Below are 24608 nucleotides of genomic sequence, written 5' to 3'. Positions count from 1 at the left end.
GCTTAATGACTGAGCCACCTAGGCGCCCCTATGTACTCTTTAAAAACTTTTAAGGTGCCTGGGTGTTTTGGTCAGTTGGGTGGCTGAGTCTTGGTTTCAGCTCAGGTCATGATCTCAGGGTCCTGGGACCAAGTCCCCCCGGGTGCTCCCTGCTCAATGGTGAGTCTGCTTGCCTCCCTCTCCCTCTGTCTCTCTCCTAATCCTTTCTCTTTCTCTTAAATGAACAAATAAATCTTTAAACAAACAAACAAACAGCTTTGTTGGAACTTTTTATAAGCAATCTGTAGACTGAAATTTCAATAGCTTCTCCAGGCCAGAAGCCAAGCCAAATACTTGCCATTGGACTTTGACTACAATAACTACAGATTTGGGTGAATTTCTGTATTCATGAAGTCCTTGAAATATCCTGAGTTTCCTGCAGCTGTTGGGAAGTGATCTTCCTTGCTCACATGGTAAGACTGTGGGGAACTCTGTAAGCAAAGTATTGGGTTGGTATTTCCAAGGAGACTTTATTGATGCCATATAGTTCAATCTTAGTCCCTTCTAGCTGCCTGGTCATGTCTGAGTCTATGTAGTTCTTTCTCAGCTGTAACATTCCAGTCAAAGCCTTGGCTATATAACCACTGTTTCTGACTGTCTCTTAGCACTGAGAACAGATTCTTATTGAAATGATGCAAATACATACAAGGGCATAAAAATATAAGAATAGTTACTGAGACTTAATGAATTCTGGAGGAATCAGGAATGGACAAAAGATAAATCTTTCATTTGTTTAACAAAGGTATATTTTCGGCCACTGCTGCAAGTCAGTTAAGGTAAAGGTTCTCTTATATCTGTAAAAAACAAAACATTTTTAAAAAGATTTTATTTAAATTCCAGTTAGTTAACAATACAATGTAATATTAGTTCCACGTGTACAATAGCGATTGTACAATTCCATACAACACCCAGCGCGCAACAACAAAAAAATGCACGTCTTCATTCCCATCACTTGTTTAACTCACCCCCCAATCCAGCTCCACACTGGTATCCATCAGTTGCTTCTCTATAGTTAGGAGTCTCTCATGATTTGCTGGTCTTCTTTTTTCCCCTTTGCTTGTTTGTTTCCTATATTCCACATGAGTGAAATCCTATGGTATTTGTCTTTTTCTGATTTCACTCACTTAGCATAACACAGTCTAGCTCCCTCTATGTCACTGCAAAGAGAAAGACTGAATTCCTTTTTATGGCTGAGTAATATTTCATTACATATATCTCATATCTTCTTTCTTCGTTTCTCAATCAAAGAACACTTGGGCTAGACTGTTTGAAGTAGGAATGTTCACTGCCACTGAGTGTGGAATTGCTCCCCTGACAAATCCATGGCAAACACAGCCAGAGTGTGGGACCATACTCATCATGGCACCGAGTAAAGGGAGGAAGGTCCCGCACAGAAGTGTGTCACCTTCCCTGAAAACGTCACCCACCAACAGTGGATCTAAACTATGTTGGGGTTGTACACCTGGGATACTAGCGCGTTGTGCAACCACAGCACACGTCTTGCTGATCCTATCTACCACACTGTCCAGAAGGCTTCTTCATCTCCAACATCTACTCGGCCATGTGCCATTTTTAAGCTATGCCCTACAGGATGGCATCATCCAACTTCCCCTACTCCACCGAGGCCACTGATCTAGGCCTGAGCAATCACAGTAATCATTGTCGTCCAACAGCATCTGGTCCTCGCCAACACAAAGGAATTGAATTAAATCATGAAGATAATGTAAAACTTCCCTAATCCTCAGAAACCCAGATTCAAAGGGTTTCACATTTGCTAATTCCTTATGTCCATTTCACTTATTCGATGACATTCATTGGATGATGCCACCAAGAGCTCCTTGTGCCTTTGGAGTGGCTAAAGGAGTCACCTCTGGTTCCCTTCCCACATTAGAAAGAGTTCTTCACTTTTTAATAGGTCTTTTTTCTAAGTTTGGTGCCATCATCACGTATTACTTAGCTCCACACCCCACAATCCAGTGCTAAATGTATAAATTTACACCCATTGACTTTATGTCTTTCTCATTTCAATTCAGCCACAACACAAGCAAAGAAGAATGTCTGTGATGCCTACGTAGCTGGAACTAAAAATGAGGATAAACAGAAGAGGCGATCTGGAGATCACTTGGAAAATAAATGAGCAGAAGGTGTTCTTCTAAATCCAGGGAGTCAGCTGGGCAACCTGGGACAGGTTTCCTCCTCCACATGCAGAATTCATGCCAATTCTTCATCCTCTGCATTTTCTATCCCTTCCTTGGGGCTACAGTATCACTCCTATTGGAAATATGTTTTTCCTACTTACAGGTACCTATTACACACCAAGCGCTGCTATAAGTGTATCTTTACTTCATAGAAACATGGACACAACACCCCCACCTATGAACTGTGGCATATACCTTTATTAAGGGCCATGGATACAGTGATTTAGTGAGTCCCAGAGCTATGTCCAGATTGGGCCATTGAAACTAAAGCAGATTTAGGATGAAGCTCTGTGAGAGTCTTCTTCAAGAACACACAAGGGGAAAGTCACGGTAGACAGGGGTCATGGGTGCTCACAAGGATGGACTGGGAATGTCATGTCAGAGTTTACATTAACTGGTGACTCTGCAGGGTATTGTTTAGGGAATGCACTAGTGAGAGAGGTTGCTATCAATTCAAGTACCCTGCAAAACCGATGGGGACATGAAATGGATGCCAAGTAGCAGCATCATAGCGTACTTGAGTCAATCAGTCAATAAGACCCAAATATAATCTGCAACATGTCTGTTATAATATCCCACTAGTCCAAAAGAGGAGAAAATGATACAACAGATAAACAAGGGGGGAAATAATCAGACATTATTTAAACTTTAAGGCCACTGAGAAAATGGATTACTAAGTATGTTATTCCACATGATTACCGAATAAATGACAGATTTCATCAGTTGCCTGCAACCTTTTATGAAATGAGATAGGTTAACACTGATGGTGGGATGACACTTCACTCATTACTCATCCATGATAACATGTTAAAATTCATCACGTTTTATTAATTAAAATATATTACGTTCACACACGGACTAAGGTATACATTTCAAAGCCACTCTATAATCCTTTTTGGAAATACAGAATCAAGCATTAAAAAGCATTTGTGTGCTGATATCATGATGTGGGAGTACTGATTTCCATTGTTTTCAGGCATGGGATCACTCTTAAAATTTTTGTATGCATAATCCTATGCCATTTTAAGAAAGAGTTATCCTCCTTTTGTATCTTTGAGGATTTCTTCATTTCAAGCACATCACCTGACATCCTCTACTTCTAACTACAGCTATTATGAGGATACAACCGTATTTCACTGGACTGGCACCTCTTTTTTCTCAAAGACCAGAGTAAAATATTTTATTTATAATATCCAGGAAATTCTTTAGTTTTAATAAATGGAGAATAATGATGTTCTGGACACTTTTTCCATCATAACTAACATTAATGTTATAACCACAAACAGCATCTCCATTTACATTTTCTTCATATTTTATATATTATATTGTCCTTCCTCATCTGCGGGCAATTAGATATGCAGGAGTCCTGCCTAATGATGGACATCTCATATCTTTGATCCAACAACAATCAGCGACATACTTTTACAAACCCACTAGTAATAAATGAGTTTTCTGAAGTGATTTGAGAGTACAAATATGTTAATATTTGCTAGTCACAAATCCCAGATAAGGTCAATGAACAACAACAACAAAAAAACCCCAAACCCAAACCAAAACAAAAAACCCCCAAAACAAACCCAAAAAACCCCCAAAACCACAAAACCAAAATAAAAAAAAACCCAAAACAACAACAACAAAATAAAAAACAAGGACATGTTGAAAAATTCATTATATCTATGCAAAAACCCAACCACTTGTTCTTTTGAAGCATAATAGCATATACATTTTCTAAGTGTTTAACTTTGTATTAGTCTTTATAATAAGTATTTTGATGTAATGTCTGAATAGATTGACTCATGTACTGCTTTCTACTTGATTTCTATGATATTTATTGACACTTGATGTTTACTTACATACATTTCTAAATATTTACATCTTTCAAGTAACTTACCTGTATGTACTCTCTGGTGTTTGCTACAGTGAAATTTTAAAATGAAGGTCTTTCCTCAATCATGATGTTTTTAGGGTTTGAATCCAGTGTGCATTTTGGGATACTGCGTATAGACTGAATTCCAGTTAAAGGCACTGCAACTTTCTCTACATTTTACATTTATCTATGCTGTATGATAGCTATGATGTTGAGTAAGTTATGAGTTCCAGCTAGAGGCTTATGATACCCTTTACCTTAGTAATGTTTTTCCTCAGTACAAACTCTGAGATGCTGCAAAGGGTTGAGCAGTTCTAAAAGCCTTCCTATGTTCTTTACATTTATAAGTTCTTCCCCAGTATGAATTCTGTGATGCTAAATGAAATGTGACCTCTGAATAAAGGGCTTGCAAAATTCTTCATATTCCAAAATCTTCACCAATACACTTTCTCTGATCAGGAATAGCATCACTTAAAAGCCTTTCCACATTCTCTACAATTTTATGGTTCCTCTCCACTATGAATTATGTGATGTGGAGTAAGGGGTGAGTTGTCTTTAAAGTCTTCTCACATTCCTTAAAATTGTAAGGTTTGTTCCACTATGAATTCTGTGATAATGAGTAAAGGATGAACAGTGATTAAAGGCCTTCCCACATTCTTTACTTTGGTAAGGTTTCCCTCAAGTATGAATTCTGTGATGTTGACTCAGGTGTGAGTGCTGGATAAAGGCGTGGCCACATTCCTTACATATGTAAGGTTTCTGTCCAAAATGAATTCTGTGATGTCGAGTCAGGTGTGAGTGTCGGTTAAAGGCCTTGCCACATTCTTTGCATATGTAAGGTTTCTCTCCAGTATGAATTCTGTGATGTTCAGTAAGCTTTGAGTGCTGGTTAAAGGCCTTGCCACATTCTTTACATTGATAAGGTTTCTCTCCAGTATGAATTCTGTGATGTCGAGTAAGGTGTGAGTGACGGTTAAAGGCCTGACCACATTCCGTACATATGAATGGTTTCTCTCCAGTATGAATTCTGTGATGTTCGGTAAGCTTTGAGTGCTGGTTAAAGGCCTTGCCACACTCTTTACACTGATAAGGTTTCTCTCCAGTATGAATTCTGTGATGTCGGGTAAGGTTTGAGTGCTGATTAAAGGCCTGGCCACATTCTTTACATTGATAAGGTTTCTCTCCACTGTGAATTCTGTGATGTTGAGTAAGGCTAGAGTGATGGTTAAAGACTTGCCCACATTCTTTACATTGATAAGGTTTCTCTCTAGTATGAATTCTGTGATGTTGAGTAAGGTTTGAGTGCTGGTTGAAGGCCTTGCCACATTCTTTACATTGATAAGGTTTCTCACCAGTATGAATTCTGTGATGTCGAGTAAGCACTGAGTGCTGGTTAAAGGCCATGCCACATTCTTTACATTGGTAAGGTTTCTCTCCGGTATGAATTCTGTAATGTCGACTAAGATTTGAGTGATGGTTAAAGCACTTGCCACATTCTTTACATTGGTAGATTTTCTCTCCAGTACGAATTCTGTCACGTTGAGTAAAGTGTGAGTGGTGGATAAACACCTTACCACATTCTTCAAATTTGTAAGCTTTTCCTCCCAGATACATTGGCTGATGTTGACACAGGGTGGAGTGCCAGTCAAAGGCTTTGCCACATTCCTTACAAATGTAACTTTTTTGTTCAGTTCCGATCCTATTACGTATATTTAGTCTTGATGACTGACTGAACATATTCCCAGGTTTATAACACCTGTATGAGTCTTTTCCCACATGGATACTCTGATGATCACTAACACTGGAGGACTGGTTAAGAGCTTTCTCACATTCATTATATTCATAATGATTCTCTTCCATAGGGATACTATTATGTATAATAAGGTTGGAGCTTTGATAAAAGACTTCCACACATTTATCAAGTTCATAATGGTCCTCTGGAAAATGAGTCCTCAGACATGTACTAACACTTGAACCCGGGTTAAATTTTTCCTCAGATTCACTGCATTGAGCAATTCTGTTTTCATTGAAAATACCCTGGTAATTTTGAAGAGTTAACTCCTCGGTGAAAGACCTCTCAAATGAATCCCACTCAGCACTTTGTTCTTCAATTTTAAATCTCTGATTTTCAGAAATATTTGACTCAAAGGTCAATCCAATCCTACTTTCAAAATGGTTGAAATAATTATTTTCAGCACGGACTAGGCAACTTTCCAGATTTTCCAACTTTTCGTTCTGCAAATATGTATGTTTAATCATTTGATTTGAGCCCTTATATATAGAAAGACACTGCTTTGCAGAAGTAGCAGACTTAAGAAGGGATGTTTTCCAAAATGTTTTATATCCTTCACCATTTTGGGCAGTGATGTTCATATTATGCGCAGTTGTCTCAGTCTGGATATGTCCTTCATGATATATTTGATGTTCTTCACTCTCCCCATCATTGTTACAGTCTACCATGAAGTGTAGATTCTCCAGGGCAGTATGTTTATATCTACGCACCGCTACATTTTGGAAAGAAGCTTCTATGCACAATGTTGGCAGGAAACTCTGGGTGCCATGTGAAGATATAGCTGAAAGATATTGAATAAGAAAAAAGTAAAATCATTCCACTTACTACTCTCAGACGAATACAGTGAAAACTTATAATATGGAATAATAAAATCAATCAGAGAACTTCAGATGGCTGAGAAAATCATCTGGACTTGATTCCTGCAGGGACACAAACTTGCAGACCACGTACTGATCACGTGGCCTAACAGAGAGTTCTGTAGTCTTGTGCTGGAGCACACATCACTTTCCCACACCTCAAAAAATCAGGAAAAGTACTCTCTGAGTCCAAACCTAGAAGAAGGGAGGAAATTTAAACTTAAAATAGAAATCAACAAAACAGGGTGTGGCAAAAACAGAAAAATACCTACAATAGGAAGAGTTGGTTTCCAGAAGAGATCTACAAAACTGACATATTTTTAAGTAAATCATGGAAGAATGACAGAGAGAAAACCAGTGAAATCAAAATTGGAGAAGTGAAAGCAGATACAACTGACAGTACAGAAATAAAGCTAATTAAAAAAGGCATGATGGATAATTACATACCCACAAATAGATATTAAAAAATATGAATTTCCAAAAAGGTATAACCTATTGAGTCAATCATAGAGGGGGAAAAATTCTCTACTGACTTACCACTACTAAGTAGACTGAAAAAGTAATTTTAAAAAAAAAGCTTCCAACGAAGTCTTATGATAGGTGAATATTCTGGATTATTCAAACAAACATTAATGAGAAAGTACTTCAAATCTCCTATAACATTTCCAAGGAGTGAAGTGAAAGGAAATTATAAAACACTTTCTGTGACACAAGCATTACCATATAAACAAACCCAAGAAAGGCACTATAAGCAAAGAAGACTAGAAACTACTACTTAGATGAATAGTCATGTGAACTCCCCAATAAAGGAAATAACCTGAATCAAAACAGATTTTACTATTTTACAACATAACCACATGGGAATTCTTCCTGGAATTCAGGGTGTTTACACAAAAAGTAATCTATAAATTTAAGACAGCACGTAAAAGAATAAAGATCAAACATGAAATGATCACATTTAAATACTCATGCAGAAGAGGAACGTGAGCACACTGGACACTGTTTTATGACTTCAAACACTCAGTAGTAGGAATAAAAGGACCAACTCAGACTAATAAACGCCATGTCTGCACTAAAAGCTAGAATCTAATATATCCGATAGTAAAAGACTGAAGCCTTCTGTACGATCAGAAACAGGTAGTGAAGTGACTTCACCACTCTGATTCAACACAGTAGTGGATTTTACAGTCAGAACAATGAGGCAGGAAAAACATGTAAAAGTAATTCAACTGAAAAAGGAAAAGAGAAATGTTTCTGTTCACAGATGACATGATGTATAGAAAACACTGAAGAATGAGTATTTTAATGCTATTTTATTTATTGGACATCACTTGTTATTTATTTCTAAGAATTTTCCCTCCTAACTCTCACTTTTCCATTTTTTTATGATATAATGCTTGAGTGAAAAAAAAATTCAGGGGTGCCTGGGTAGCTCTGTTGGTCAGGCCTCTGCCTTTGGTTCAGGTCATGATCCCAGTGTCCTGGGATGAAGACCCATATCAGGCTCCCTGCTCAGCGGGGAGTCTTTTTCCTCTGCCGCTCTCCCTGCTCATTCTCTCACTCTCTCTCAAGTAAATAAATAGAATCTTTAAAAAAGGAAAAATCTGGGGGCACCTGGGTGGCTCAGTGGGGTAAAGCCTCTGCCTTCAGCCCAGGTCATGCATTGGGCTCTCTGCTCAGCAGGGAGCCTGCTTCCTCCTCTTTCTCTGCCTGCCTCTCTGCCTACTTGTGATCTCTGTCTGTCAAATAAATAAATAAAATCTTAAAAAAAAAAAAAAAGAAAAGAAAAATCTAAAGTAAGTAAAATTAACCTGACACTACAAGGAACTAGAGAAAGAAACATAGCTGAAATTTAGTAGAGGAAGGAATTAAAAAAGAAAAAAAGCCAGAAATAAATAAGATAGAGATAAGAATAAACAATAACATAACCTTTAAATGAACACAATCACTTCCCAAAATTCCAAATGCCATTTTTGGCAGAAAGATCAAAACCATCCTAACATTCATATGATGTCACAGGATGACACATACCCAGAACAATCTTGAAATTGAACAGTCAGTACATTAGTGGTTCCATACCTACTGATTTAAAGAATACTAAAAGCCACTGTTACCAAAATAATGTACTACAAACATAAAGACAGAGATGGAACAAGGAAAAGTAGAGGTGAGCTAGAGGTCTACTTCTCCAGGGTTAGTGTGTATGACAATGAACTGAAGATCTTATTAAAATTCATATTCTGATTGGAATTTCTAGGTGGGCTCTGGGTTTCTACATTTCTCATGAGCTTGCAAGTGATGCCAACATCTTAATTAAAGAGCCAGACTACTAAATTACAAAAGTTAAAAAAAAAAGAGAAAATCATGGATGGCTTTGAAATTAAGAATATTGGGGAAATCACAACTTCTAACACCATGAACAGAAAATTCTTCTTGAATATTTATTACCCACATACCATTCTAACACTTTATTATAAATTCCTTTTTTTTTTTTTTTTAAGATTTTACGTATTTATTTGACAGATAGAGACCACAAGTAGGCAGACAGAGAGAAAGGAGGAAGCATGCTCCCCGCCAAGCAGAGAGCCCGATGCGGGGCTTGATCCCAGGACTCTGGGATCATGACCCGAGCCGAAGGCAGAGGCTTTAACCCACTGAGCCACCCAGGTGCCCCCATAAATTCATCCATGAATAAATATGTTGAAAACAGTAGGACTGTTCTTCATCTTTCAATAAAGATCTTGCCAAAACTTCAGTGATAGCGGAGCCAGAGTTTTACCTCAGATTCTGTGAAACTGCGTAAGTCTAAGAGGAACACACAGACCACTAGACAGAGGTAACTATAAAAGAAGATCCATAGCTGGTTTCAAAGTGACAGTGGGAATGCAAAATGATTAAATTGCAGAACTTTTTTTTTTTTTTTTTTTTTTTTGGTCAGAGAGAGTAAGCAGAGGCAGAGGGAGAAGCAGGCCTCCCGCCGAGCAAGGAGTCCGATGCGGGACTCGATCCCCGGACCCCAGCTGAAGGCAGCCGCCCAACCAACTGAGCCACCCAGGCGTCCCTAAATTGCAGAACATTTTAACTACAAGAGGTAAGTGAGGATAAAACATAACACAGAAAAAAATTACAAATTAAGTTAAAAAGAATAAAAATGACAGGGGCGCCTGGGTGGCTCAGTGGGTTAAAGCCTCTGCATTCAGCTCTGGTCATGATCCCAGAGTCCTGGGATCAAGCCCCGAGACGGCTCTCTGCTCGGCAAGGAGCCTGCTTCCCCCTCTCTCTGACTGCCTCTCTGCCAACTTGTGATCTCTCTCTGTGTGTCAAGTAAATAAATAAAATTTTAAAAAAAAAAGAAAAAAAGAATAAAAAATGATAGGGCCAAAATTTCTTACTGTCCTTGAATCTAAGAAATGTCTTCAGTGGCATAAAACTTTTAAATCTATTTGTGGATGAAGGAATTTGTGTCTTGCAAACACACCACAGAGACAAACCCACAATGATATAAATGAAATACCTAGTGTTTGTGAGTCTCTTACTGCATTGAAAGCTTTTGCTCATATACCTTTGTGCTGCGCTGTATTTTACAATTTTAAGGCAGTGGGACATATGTGATGCACACTTTCCTCCTACAGAGCAACAGAGAAATGCTAAGGAAGAGTTGGTCTGTGACATGAGCGTGTAGTAGAATGGAAAGTTGAAGGACCCATGTGACTGACTGACCATCTCCCCTTCAAACACCGCCATCTCCAGCAAACACAGGAGAGAACCTTCAGTTTCAAAGTAGACTACAAACAAAGTGAAACAGAGGAGTTTCCAGATTAAATGAGATGATTATACACATCTTTCAGTAAGTGTTCCCGAGGTCCGTGATGATAAATGAGGAAAAGTATTAATCTTACAGTGGAGGGATCTGACATACAGGACAGAGGAAATGAAGTACATGAACTTGTCATGAGTCACATTGGTATCAGGTGCCTAACGTCCTTCAAAGGGCACAGAACAAGTACTGTGAAATAAATATCTAAACAAGTCGGTAAATCATAATCTAAATGTAAACCTGAAAACACCCACTTTATTCAAATAGCAAGCCACATACGGAACCCATACACTGTAATTTGCAGTAGTGCAGTTAAGCTTGGTTTTGTGTGTGATCACAGGCTTTCACAGGCTCCTCTTTGCATTCTGATCAGCTCAAGCACACAGGCTTGGTCCAGAGACGCTGACACGGAGGCGAACTGAAGCTCAGGAGCGGTGGGATGAGGGTGTCTGGGTGGCAGAGCTGGCTGAGTGTCTACCTCTTGGTTTTGGCTCAGGTCCATCTCAGGGTCATGAGACTGAGCCCTGGGTGGGGCTCTGCACTCATTGTGGAGTCTGCTTGGGATTATCACTCTTCCTCTGCTGCACCTCACCCCACCACTGCTTGCGCACTCTCTCTCCCTCCCAAATAAATAAATTAAAAAAAAAAAAAGAATTCTGGAACTCTCATCTCCTGTAGGTACCCTGCCCTACCTTAGTAATATCCTCCAGGGTTCCTTAAACACTGAGGGATTTCTCCGCTCCAACAGTAGGGACTGGGAGGTTTCATAGAAGTTCTAGTCATTACACTCACCTATGTCCTAATTTTTTTTCTCTCAAGGATGGTGTTCTAGTCTTTCCTGAGTGTGACCAAAGCAAGGAACCTCTCTGTACAAATGTACTGATCTAGTCAAGTGAAGAGGAACAGGCAAAGTCCATTCAACACCAGGGCTGAATCTACAGCTTCCTTACCTCATTTTTCTGGGAGGTTTAAACAAACAATGATAAAAATTTATTCCTTTCTAGGTGGTGGGACCATAGTAGAAAGAGGTGCTCCTCAAAAGGGAACCAAGAGATTAAACTGAGGCTGCACGGAGTCCAGCTTCGGTTCAATGAAGAACATTAATTATATTAAAAGCAAAAACAAAAAAATATTTCTATAATCTGAAGTACACGACCATTTCTTGGCAGTCAAACCTGGAGAATGTAGGCTCCACACGAAACTCCAGGCCTGCATCAGAGAAGATGGACAGTTTCACAGGGTTCCTTGACACAGAGAAGACAACGAAACAGGTGGGCCTGAGTCCTCCCTCCCTTCACTTTCCATCTGAGCCAACATGGCCCTGGCACGTGAACAGGACCTGCCACTACTCTCTGGGGCTCCCTGTATTTCTCTGTCGTCCACTCACCCTGCCAAGCATGTTCTTGGAAACAGCTCCCATGTCAACAAGTAATGCAGGAACAATCTGGTCCTGATTCAATGCTGGGTTTTTTAGCTTGGACCCCTGAGATCCCACAGTCTTTAAAAATACCAAGTGTTCGGGGCACCTGGGTGGCTCAGTGGGTTAAAGCCTCTGTCTTCAGCTCAGGTCATGATCCCAGAGTCCTGGGATTGAGTCCTGCATCGGGCTCTCTGCTCGGCAGAGAGTCTGCTTCCCACCCCCCACCCGCCTGCCTCTCTGCCTACTTGTGATCTCTGTCTGTCAAATAAATAAATAAAACCTTAAAACAACAACAACCACCACCACCAAATTTTCCCTATACTTTTACTAATGCCCACTGCTTCTGGGTACAGGATCTCCTTGGTTTGCATCTCTGGCTTCCTTCTAAAAACTGACTTTTAGGTTATGGACATTGGGGAGGGTATGTGCTTTTGGGTAAATTGGAAGGGGAGGTGAACCATGAGAGACTGTGGACTCTGAAAAACAATCTGAGGGGTTTGAAGTGGCGGGGGGGTGGGAGGTTGGGGTACCAGGTGGCGGGTATTATAGAGGGCATGGCTTGCATGGAGCACTGGGTGTGGTGAAAAAATAATGAATACTGTTTTTCTGAAAATAAATAAATTGGAAAAAAACAAAACAAAACAAAACTGACTTTGCCTACAATGAACGTGGGCAGGAACATTAGTTGGATTTTCCAGTATCCCCAAAAGAATCCACTTATGCAGAGAAGCCTTCATGAGTCACGTGGCCATTACTTACATGCACTTTAATAGTGAGAGATAAGAGAGAGTGCACTGCTGTGAAAACCAACTGAAGAAACGTTCAGAAATTACTGTTCTTCCTTGTATCTCCTGGGCTGCTCAGCCTCTGAGCGCTCCATGCTCTTCTATGTCTTCTTCCTTCTCCACCCTGCTGGGCACATTCTCCTTCTCCTACACCCTCTCCTTTGTCCACAATGTACATTGTCTCCATTGTGTTACACAGAAATTTGCTACCCTAACTCTATATCCTACTGTGAATACCTACGATGAGCTGCATGTGGAGAGGTTAGCTTTTTTTACATGCGACTTCTTTTTTTCTTTTTAAATTTTATTTATTTATTTGACACAGAGAGACACAGCGAGAAAGGGAACACAAGCCCGGGGAGTAGGAGAGGGAGAAGCAGGCTTCCTGCCAAGCAGGGAGCCCAATACTGGACTCAATCCCAGAACCATGGGATCATGACCAGAGCCGAAGGCAGATGCTCAACAGACTGAGTCACCCACCCAGGGGTCCCTCTATTTTGTTTTCTGCTCAAGTATAACTGACAAAAAAATTATAACTGACATACAGTATTACATCACTTGCAGTGTACAACAGTGATTTCACAACACAGTCGACTCTACTATGCTCACCACTCCTGAGCTACTTACTGTCTGTCGCCACACAATGCTATTACAGTAGCACTGAATGTATTCTCTATGCTGTATCTTTTATCCCCCTGACTCACTAATTCCTTAACTAAAACTCTGTACCACCAATTACCCTTTACTTATTTTGCCCATCCTACCATTGGGGTTCACTCTGGTAACCAGCAGGCTGTTCATTGTATTTATGGGTCTATTTCTGCTTTTTTTTGTTGTTTTGTTGTTTCTAGCTATTTGTTACAACGTGGACAGACCTAGAAGGTATCATGCTATATGAAATACATCAGACAAACAGGGACAAATACCATATGATTTCACTAATGTGTACAGCTAAACAACGAAACAAATAAACAAACAAAAGCAAAACACACCATGTATGTCTGTTTTGTTTTGAATAAAGTCCATGGATAATCTTAAGTACTATAAAAATTCCAAGATTACACACATGTAACAAGTTGGCCTCTAACAAATTTTCCACTGCTGGCAGAAGACAGAAGACTCATGGAATAAAGACCAAAGGCCATTGTTCATGATACAGCAAACATCACCAACATCTTGATCATACTAATTTCACTTGTCAACCTCCTACCCACAATTCCTACAGGGAGACGCTGCACATACAGTAGGTTTGTGCCACATGTGTGAGATCCTGAGCACAGGAAATCCATATATATATATATATATATATATATATTTTTTTTTTTTTTTAAGATTTTGTTTATTTATTTTGACAGACAGAAATCACAAGTAGGCAGAGAGGCAGGCAGAGAGAGAGGAGGAAGCAGTCTTCCAGCTGAGCAGAGAGCCGGATGCGGGGCTCGATCCCAGGACCCTGGGATCATGACCTGAGCCGAAAGTAGAGGCTTTTTACCCACTGAGCCACCTAGGCACCCCGGAAATCCCAATATATTAAAGGAAGAACTAGCATATCTGCCTAAACTTTTACCATGGAAGGGGACATACATTTTCTTGTACAATAAACAAATCTGTCCTCTACCCAAGGGCAAGACACTGTCACTATATTCCAAGCTTTTTTATACACAAACATCAATGGAAAGACAATTAGAATAAAAATGTTCAAAGGACCTATCCACAACACATGGAGAAAACGTAACCAACAGCGGAAACATCTCCCAACAATATCCACCACTCAGTATGATATCAGCTGAGCTCCAGCCCAATTTTCCCATATGTACACCACCTCATCAAACACTCATTAAGCTGACGTAGGCTCTGGGATAAAATCTATTCAATGTACATCAGGAAACATTTTGCAAGGCTATGACAGGCAGGATACAATACAGAAGAATTGAGCAAGCTGTAACACCCATGTCCCCATGGGTCTTGCATTTCATCAGGTAAAGAAATCCCAGTACCCAGGAGGGTCTACCTTACATTTCTATAGTAAGCTTTTCTAAGGGACATGGTAAACAAACAAACAAATTTGCATGTTATCTGAAAAGATAAGAGTATTTTATACTCCTTACCCAAGCAAAGCAGATCCTGGATAGAGTAGAATCATGGCTCATTACAAAAAAAAGGGCAAAAAATGGAAAAACACATAGAAATCAGGGCAGAGCTATTCATCAAACATCAATGGGGAATATTAAAATAGCAACAAAGACCTAAAAGCTGGACAAGACTGTGTAAAATGAAACAGTGTTGGTCACAAGGACAAAAACACATTCGATTGCCCTGAACTTAGGTGAAGATCTGGAGGATATGTTGATCCTTTGAATGCACATGACCTACTCTGTGTGCCAGTACCTGATGAAAATCAAGAAGCCTGGTCGAGGTCATGAGCTCACAGCACGATTTCAATGAGTAATAACAATACCGCACAGAGAAAATGTACGATTTTCTTCTGACATTCATGACAGTACCCAAATTCATTTTCCTTTATGCTGCTCTGTTGCTCATTTAGTGGTGACATACAGAGCAAAATTAAAGACTCAATGAACCTGGAAGCTTGGATGTTAATAAACTCCTTCCAACCAGTGTCCATACAGCTAATCCTAAGGGTCTGGAAGGCACCGAAGACACATACTCTACCACAAAGGACATAACCCTGGCCACTCTGTAAACATATGAAACAGGTGTGCAACCAGAATCACGACAGCAATCTTTTCACCCAAAAGCTGTCACTGTGGGTGGGACTTATTTAGAGACAGTGACCAATGAGTTGACTATACTCATATTAGGTGATAAAATTGATAGAACTTAAATTACCTCTTAACCTACTTAGGTCACCTCCAGTGACCTAAAGAGAGAGAGAATGATAAAACAGCGATCAGATTGCCAAGATTCCAGTTACAGTGTATAACAAGAAGACTTCTATTACCAAGTCCCTGAAAGTCATTCTGTTATGGGAATACTGAAATAATCATTTGTCAGAGCAAAGACACTCATGGAAATATATATATTTATTTATTTATTTTCCCCCCTCCCCCGGAAGGTTTTTAACATCAAAACTGACGTTGAGGGGCACGTGGGTGGCTCAGTGGGTTAAAGCCTCTGCATTCGGCTCGGGTCATGATCCCAGGGTCCTGGGATCGAGCCCAGCATCAGGCTCTCTGCTCAGTGGGGAGCCTGCTCCCCGCCCTCCCCACCTGCTTCTCTGCCTACTTGTGATCTCTACCTGTCAAATAAATAAATAAAAATCTAAAACAAACAAACAAACAAAAAAACTGACACTGAGTGTGTGGTCCTATGAGATTGCTAAACATCACTAGAGGCAGGAAAAGATGGAGAGAAATCACAGGAGAAGTCTGTTCCAAGATTGTTATGGTGTTAATGCTATGAAGACTTGTACAAAAAATGAAAAGAAAGCACAATACAATATTTTCAGAATACATTTCAATTTGTTAGCTAATCTGATTGGAAAAAAAGAAAAATAGAAAACTTTAGTCACTACCTAAAGCATGCAACATACTGATTTTTAATAGGTTTCAGAATGAAATTGTAAGGGGCACCTGGGTGGCTCAGTGGGTTAAGCCTATGCCTTCGGCTCAGGTCATCATGATCCCAGGGTCTGGGATTGAGCCCCGCATCAGGCTTTCTGCTCAGGGGGGAACCTACTTTCCCCTCTCTCTGCCTGCTGCTCTGCTACTTGTGATCTCTCTCTCTGTCAAATAAATAAATAAAATCTCAAAAAAAAAAGAACAAAATTGTAAAAGTAATGATGTCTTTAGAAAAACAAAGGGGGGACGCCTGGGTGGCTCAGTTGGTTAAGCAGCTGCCTTTGGCTCAGGTCATGATCCCAGCGTCCTGGGATCGAGTCCCACATTGGGCTCCTAGCTTGGCGGAGAGCCTGCTTCTCCCTCTGCCTCTGTCTGCCTGTGCTCACTCTCTCCCCCCCCCTCTCTCTGATAAATAAATAAAATCTTTTAAAAAAAAAAAAACAACAAAACACAAAGGGTTCTCTCTTTGAAGTCTTGGTATCAAGGAAGATTTCTAAAAAGGATAAAAACACTAACCATGAAGGGTGAACTGACAAACTGGATTACGTTAAAATTAAGAACTACTCCGTATCAAAAGCTCAAGAGAGAGAAACGAAGTAGAGTGAGAGAGGAGGCAAAGGACTTATTCTCAACGTATATACAAAACTACAAAACATGAAGAGAAAGATTGCGCGACAGAAAACAAATGGTCACAAAAACTCACTAGACACTTTGAAAAAGAGATTATCCAAAGGTTAACTAAACCCCATACTAACAGGAAGTAACAACAACAAAAATGCAAATAAACCCATGACTTGGTAACACCATACACCAACCAGAAGACTACCATAAACAATAAACAAAAAACAAAAAACAAAACAAAAACCCTACATAAAAAGCCAAGTTTTGTAAATATGTAATTCAGAAATCCAGTACACTGCTGGTGGCAGGAAAACTGGTATACACATTTTAGCAAAGTGTTTGGTATTATCTATTAAAGCTGAACTATCTTACTATATTTATGAAAAATTCAGTCCCATATAAATAGCCAGCAGATATGTGTACATATCTTTCCACTGAAAGACAAATCATAGATTTTACATGTCAGTACTAGTCATGACAGTCCTGCACAGAGAACCATCCCCCTTCCTGTTAACAGTAGAATGATGCGACTGGTATCCACACAACGGAATAGGATCGATCCATTCTAATGAATGATGCACAGTAACATGCAGGAAAATCAATCAATTCACAAATATGGAGAAAGAAAAAAAAGCCAAATACAAGAGTCTCCATTGCCTGATGACATTTATACGAAGTAAAAAAGTGAGCACCGCAATCCCTTGCCTTAGATGCTGAAAGAGTGCTGAGCTTAGGGGAAAAGTTAATGAGACCTTAGAGGGAATTCAGAGGACAATATTGTGTTTCATGACCTCAATGGCTTATACAGATGAGATCAGTTTGTGAAATTCCATGCAGTAGAATGATGCAGTCAGTTGATATTCACAATGGAATTGGATCTAACCATTCTAATGAATGAGGCACAATAACATGCAGTAAATACAGATAAATTCACAAATGATGGGAAGAAAAGAAGTCAAATACAAAAGAGCTCACATTGGCTAATTGCTTTTACATAAAGATCAAAAGGGAGGACAGCAATCTCTTGCCTTATACATTAAAGGACTGCTGAGCTCCGAGGAAAGTTACTGAGGAGCTCACGAGGACAAACAATATCCTGATTCATGATCTCAGTGGCTGAGAGATGTGATCAGTTTGTGAAATTCTACTGAGTTCTTTACTTACGATTTCCATATGTTACATTATTTAAAAAAACCTTCATTAAAAATAGATGTAAGAAAATAAATATCATAATGTACATATATTGACAACTTGAAATTAAGGTAGATGTAATTTCACACTGTGACTAGATTTAAAAAGTGTTTCTTTTAAAAAAATACTGCAGGGGCGCCTGGGTGGCTCAGTGGGTTAAAGCCTCTGCCTTTGGCTCAGGTCATGATCCCAGGGTCCTGGGATTGAGAGCTGCTTCTGGCTCTCTGCTCAGTAGGGAGTCTGCTTCCCTTCCTCTCTCTCCGCCTGTCTCTCTGCCTACCTGTGATCTCTGTCTGTCAAATAAATAAATAAATAAATAATCTAAAAACAAAAACATAAAAAACCTGCAATTTCTCCCTAAAGCAATATGGAACTGATTATATAAAGTTTACAGAAAAAGAATGAAATATATAATTATATTCTTAAAATGTAAACAGGAAAACATAAGAAACTAGTAATAAAAAATGATTGGGTATAAGGAAAAGCATAAAAAAGTGGTAAATTCAAATACTAATATCACCGTTAGAACACTACATATAAATAACCAAATGTTCCTAGTAACGTTATATGTTGCTTGAACATACTGCACTGGAATTTTCAGAGAGCTATAATTAAACAGAAGGAAATAAGTGGAAAGAAAAAAGGAAAAAGCAAACACCCCATGTAGTGATGACCAATCAAACAACCAGCATGGCAATAATAATATATAGGAAAATCTTTAACACTAAAGGAGGTTGGGGAACTGAGATGGCGAAAGAATAGGAGACCTTAGTTTTGTCTGGTCCCAGGAATTCAGCTAGGAAGCTATCAAATAATTGTGAACACCTGAAATCTCAACCAGAGATCTAACTAAACAGCTGCAACTCTACAAATAGAGGGACGCCTGGGTGGCTCAGTTGGTTAAGCAGCTACCTTCGGCTCAGGTCATGATCCCAGCGTTCTGGGATCGAGTCCCACATCGGGCTCCTTGCTCGGCAGGGAGCCTGTTTCTCCCTCTGCCTCTGCCTGCCTCTCTGTCTGCCTGTGCTCGCTCTCTCTCCCTCTCTCTCTGATAAATAAATAAATAAAATCTTTAAAAAAAAAACAAAAAAAACTCTACAAATAGAAAAGCGACCATTTTCTGGAAGAATGACAAGACAGAAAAACTGACCTCAAAGAAAAGAATAAGAGGCAGTACTGACTGTCAAGGACCTAATCAGTATGGATATAAGTAAGATGCCAGAACTAGAGTTTGGAATAATGATTATTAAGACACTAGCTGGGCTTGATAAGACCAAAGAAGACACTAGAAAATTCCTTTCTGGAGAAATAAAAGTACTAAAATCTAACCAAGTAGAAATTAAAATGGCTATTGATGAGATGCAATAAAAAATGGAGGCTTGGGGCATCTGGGTGGCTCAGTGGGTTAAGCCTCTGCCTTCGGCTCAGGGCATGATTTCAGGGTCCTAGGATTGGGCTCTCTGCTCAGCAGGGAGCCTGCTTCCCCGCCTCTCTCTGCCTGCTGCTCTGCCTACTTGTGATCTCTCTCTCTCTGTCAAATAAATAAAATCTTTAAACCACATTGAGATACCACCTTACACCAGTTAGAATGGCCAAAATTAGCAAGACAGGAAACAACAGGTGTTGAAGAGGATGTGGAGAAAGGGGAACCCTCTTACACCGTTGGTGGGAATGCAAGTTGGTGCAGCCACTTTGGAAAACAGTGTGGGGATTCCTCAAGAAATTAAAAATAGAGCTTCCCTATGACCCTACAATTGCACTACTGGGTATTTACCCCAAAGATACAGATGTAGTGAAAAGAAGGGCATTTGTACTCCAATGTTTACAGCAGCAATGGCCACGGTTGCCAAACTGTGGAAAGAACCAAGATGCCCTTCAACGGACGGATGGATAAGGAAGATGTGGTCCATGTACACTATGGAGTATTATGCCTCCATCAGAAAGGATGAATACCCAACTTTTGTAGCAACATGGACAGGACTGGAAGAGATTATGCTGAGTGAAATAAGTCAAGCAGAGAGAGTCAATTATCATATGGTTTCACTTATTTGTGGAGCATAACAAATAGCATGGAGGACAAGGGGAGATGGAGAGGAGAAGGGAGTTGAGGGAAATTGGAAGGGGAGGTGAACCATGAGAGACTATGGACTCTGAAAAGCAATCTGAGGGTTTTGAAGGGGCAGGGGGTGGGAGGTTGGGGAAACCAGGTGGTGGGTATTAGAGAGGGCACAGATTGCATGGAGCACTAGGTGTGGTGCAAAAACAATGAATACTGTTATGCTGAAAAAAAATTAAAAAAAAAAAAGGAGGCTCTAGATGCTAGGATAAATGAGGCAGAAGATAGAATTAGTGATATAGAAGACAAAACAATGAAGAATAAAGAAGCTGAGAAAAGGAGAGATAATCAAGGGGAGGGGAGAATTTGAGAGATCAGTGATATCACATAGCGGAACATATTAGAATAATTGGGATCCTTGCAGGTGGCTCTATTGCTTAGCTGGTTAAAGTCCCTGTCTCATAGACTAATTGGGATCCTAGAAGAGGAGAGAGACAGAAGATATACTGGAGGAAATTATCTAGGAGCTGGTTCTTTGAAAGAATTAATAAGACTGATAAACCCCTGGATAGAGTTATCAAAAAGAAAAGAAAGGACCCAAATAAATAAAATGATGAATGAAAGAGGAGAGATTGCAACCAACACTAAAGAAATACAAATTTTAAGAATATATTATGAACAACTATATGCCAACAAATTAGGCAATATGGTAGAAATGGACACATTCCTAGAGACATATAAATGACCAAAACTGAAACAGGAAGAAATAGAAAACCTGAACAGAATCTTCTGAAGCAGTCATCAAAAAATCTCCCAAAGGACAAGAGCCCAGGGCCAGGCATCTTCCCTGGGGAATTCTACCAAACATTTAAAGAACTAATACCTATTCTTCTGAAGTTGTTTCAAAGAACAGAAATGGAAGGAAAACTTCCAAAATCATTATATAAGGCCAGCATTACCTTGATCCCAAACCAGACAAAGACCCCACCAAAAAGGAGAATTACAGACCAATATCCTTGATGAACATGGACACTAAAATTCTTACTAAGATACTAGTCAATAGGATCCAACAGTACATTCAAAGAATTATTCACCATGACCAAGTGGAATTTATTCCTGGGCTGCAAGGTGGTTCAACATTCACAAATCAATTAATGTGATACATCACAATAAAAGAAAGGACAAGAACTATATGATCTAAATAGATGCAGAAAAGTCATTTAATAAAGCACAGCATCCTTTCTTGATTAAAACTCTTCAATTTAGGGATAGAGGGAACATACCTCAATATCTTAAAAGCCCTATATGAAAAGCTGACAGTCAGTATCATTCTCAATGGGGGAAAAACAGAGCTTTTCTCTTCTGAGGTCAGGAACATGGCAGGGATGACCACTATCACCACTGATGTTCAACATATTATTAGAAGTCCTAACCTCAGCAATCAGACAACAGAAAGGAATAAAGGGCATCTGAACTGGCAAAGAAGAAGTCAAACTTTCACTCTTTGCAGATGACATGATACTCTCTGTGGAAAACCCAAAAGATGCCATGGCAAAATTGCTGGAACTCATACAGGAACTTAGCAAAGTGGCAGGATATAAAATCAATGTACAGAATTCATTGCATTTCTATACACTAACTATGAGACAGAAGAAAGACAAATTAAGGAGTTGATTCCATTTACAACTGCATCCACAACCATAAGATACTGAGGAATAAACCCATCCAAACAGCCAAAGATCTGTAGTTTACTCTGAAAACTATAGAATAGTCATGAAAGAAATTGAGGAAGACACAAAGAAATGGGAAAACATTCCATGCTCATGAACTGGAATAACAAATTTTGTTAAAATATCTATGCTACCTAGAGCAACCTACACATTCAATGCAATCCCTATCAAAATAGCATCAACTTTTTTCACAGAGCTCGAGCAAATAAACCTAAAAAGATCCCAAATAGCCAAAGGAATGTTGAAAAGGAAAACCAAAACTGGTGGCATCACAATTTCCGACTTCAAGCTCTATTACGAAGCTGCAATCATCAAGGCAGTATGGTAGCGGCACAAAAACAGACATACAGATCAATGGAATAGAATAAAGAAACCAGAAACCAGACCCTCAACTCTATGGTTGACTAATATTTGACAAAGCAGGAAAGACTATCCAATGGAAAAAAGTCTCTGCAACAAATGATATTGGGAAAATTGGACAGCCATATATAGAAAATGAAACTGGAACATTTCCTTATACCACACACAAAAATAGACTCAAAATGGATGAAAGATCTAAATATGAGACAGCAATCCATCAGAATTCTAGAGGAGAACACAGGCAACAACCTTTATCACCTTGGCCACAGCAACTTCTTTTATTTATTATTTTTTTAAAGATTTATTTCCTTATTTATTTGATAGACAGAGATCACAAGTAGGCAGAGAGGCGGGCAGAGAGAAAGAGGAGGAAGCAGGCTCCGTGCTGAGCAGAGAGCCCAATGCAGGGCTTGATCCCAAGACACTGGGATCATGACCCAAGCTGAAGGCAGAGGCTTTAACCCACTGAGTCACCCAGGTGCCCTGTTCATCACAGCAACTTCTTGTAAGACATGTCTCCAAAGGCAAGGGAAACAAAGGCAAAAATGAACAATTGGGGGCACTTGGGTGGCTCAGTGGGTTAATAAGCCTCTGCCTGGGTGCCTGGGTGGCTCAGTTGGTTAAGCAACTGCCTTCAGCTCAGGTCACGGTCCCGGCGTCCTGGGATCGTGTCCCGCATTGAGCTCCTGGCTCCATGGGGAGTCTGCTTCTCCCTCTGACCTTTTCGCCTCTCATGCTCTCTCTCACTGTCTCTCTCTCAAATAAATAAATAAAATCTAAAAAAAAAAAAAAAAAAAAAAAATAAGCCTCTGCCTTCGGCTCAGGTTATGGTCTCAGGGTCCTGGGATTGAGCCCCACGTTGGACTCTCTGCTCTGTAGGAAGTCTGCTTCCTCCTCTCTCTCTGCCTGCCTCTCTGCCTACTTGTGATTGCTGTCTGTCAAATAAATGAATAAAATCTTTAAAAAAAAATGAACTATTGGCTCTTCATCAAGATAAAAAGCTTTTGTACAGTAAAGGAAACAGTCAACAAAACCAAGATAACCAACATAATGGGAGAAGATATTTGCAAATCAGATAAAGGATTAGGACCCAAAAATCTATAAAGAACTTATCAAACTCAACATCCAAGAACAAATAATGCAGTCAAGAAATGGGCAGAAGACACAAACAGATATTTCTCCAAAGAAGACATATAAATGGCCAACAGACACATGAAAAAATACTCAACATCACTCAGCATCATGGAAATGCAAATCAAAACCACAATGAGATACCACCTGACACCAGTCAGAATGGCTAAAATTAGCAAGTTAGGAAACAACAGGTGTTGGCAAGGACGCAGAGAAAGGGGAACCCTCCTAAGTACTGGTGGGAATGAAAGCTGGCACAGCCACTCTGGAAAACAGTATGGAAGTTCCTCAAGAAGTTGAAAATAGAGCTACCCTATGACCCAAAAATTGCACTACTGGGTATTTACTCCAAAGGTATAAATGTAGTGATCTGAAGGGGCATTTGCACTCCAATGCTTATAGCAGCAATTTAGCAATAGCCAAACTAAGGAAAGAGCCCAGATGTGCATGAACAGGAGAATGGATAAAGAAAATGCAGTATAAAAGAGGCAAAGACTCTATACTCAGAAAACTATAAAGTACTCATGGAAGAGATTGAGGAAGACACAAGGAAATGGAAAAATGTTCCATGCTCATAGATTGGAAGAACAAATATTATGAAAATGTATATGCTACCTAAAGCAATCTATATGTTTAATGCAATCCCTATCAAAATTCCCTGAATTTTTTGTCAAAGAAATGGAACAAAAAATCCTAAAATTTATATGGAACCAGAATATACCTTGAACAGCCAGAGGAATATTGAAAAAGAAAGCCAAAGTTGGTGGCATCACAATTCCAGACTTCAATCTCTATTACAAAGCTGTCATCATCAAGACAGTATGGTACTGGTACAAAAACAGACATAGATCAATGGAACAGAATAGAAAGCCCAGAAATAGACCCTCAACTCTATGGTCAGCTAATCTTCGACAAAGCAGGAAAGAATGTCCAGTGGAAAAAAGACAGTCTCTTCAATAAATGGTGTTGGGAAAATTGGACCCTCACATGCAGAAAAATGAAACTGGACCATTTCCTTACACCACACATGAAAATAGACTCAAAATGGATGAAGGATCTCAATGTGAGAAAGGAATCCATCAAAATCCTTGAGAAGAACACAGGCAGTAACCTCTTCGACCTCAGCCGCAGCAACTTCTTCCTAGGAACATCACCAAAGGCAA

At 39.6% G+C, this 24608-nt stretch overlaps 1 protein-coding gene across 1 annotated transcript in view; it reads right to left on the bottom strand.

Moving 5' to 3' along the window:
- Positions 1–848: 848 nt before the first annotated feature.
- The window catches only part of LOC122911704 (putative protein ZNF720), a 44791-nt gene continuing 21031 nt past the window's right edge, over positions 849–24608 (bottom strand). Inside the window, exon 4 of the mRNA XM_044256674.1 lies at positions 849–6677. Coding sequence (XP_044112609.1) covers positions 4783–6677 — 1895 coding nt within the window. The 3' untranslated portion in view covers positions 849–4782. The remainder of the gene's footprint in view (positions 6678–24608) is intronic.

Source organism: Neovison vison, chromosome 7 (genome assembly GCF_020171115.1).
Source record: "Neovison vison isolate M4711 chromosome 7, ASM_NN_V1, whole genome shotgun sequence".
Taxonomy (NCBI): Eukaryota; Metazoa; Chordata; class Mammalia; order Carnivora; family Mustelidae; genus Neogale; species Neogale vison.
This window is presented reverse-complemented; position numbering and strand designations above follow the sequence as displayed.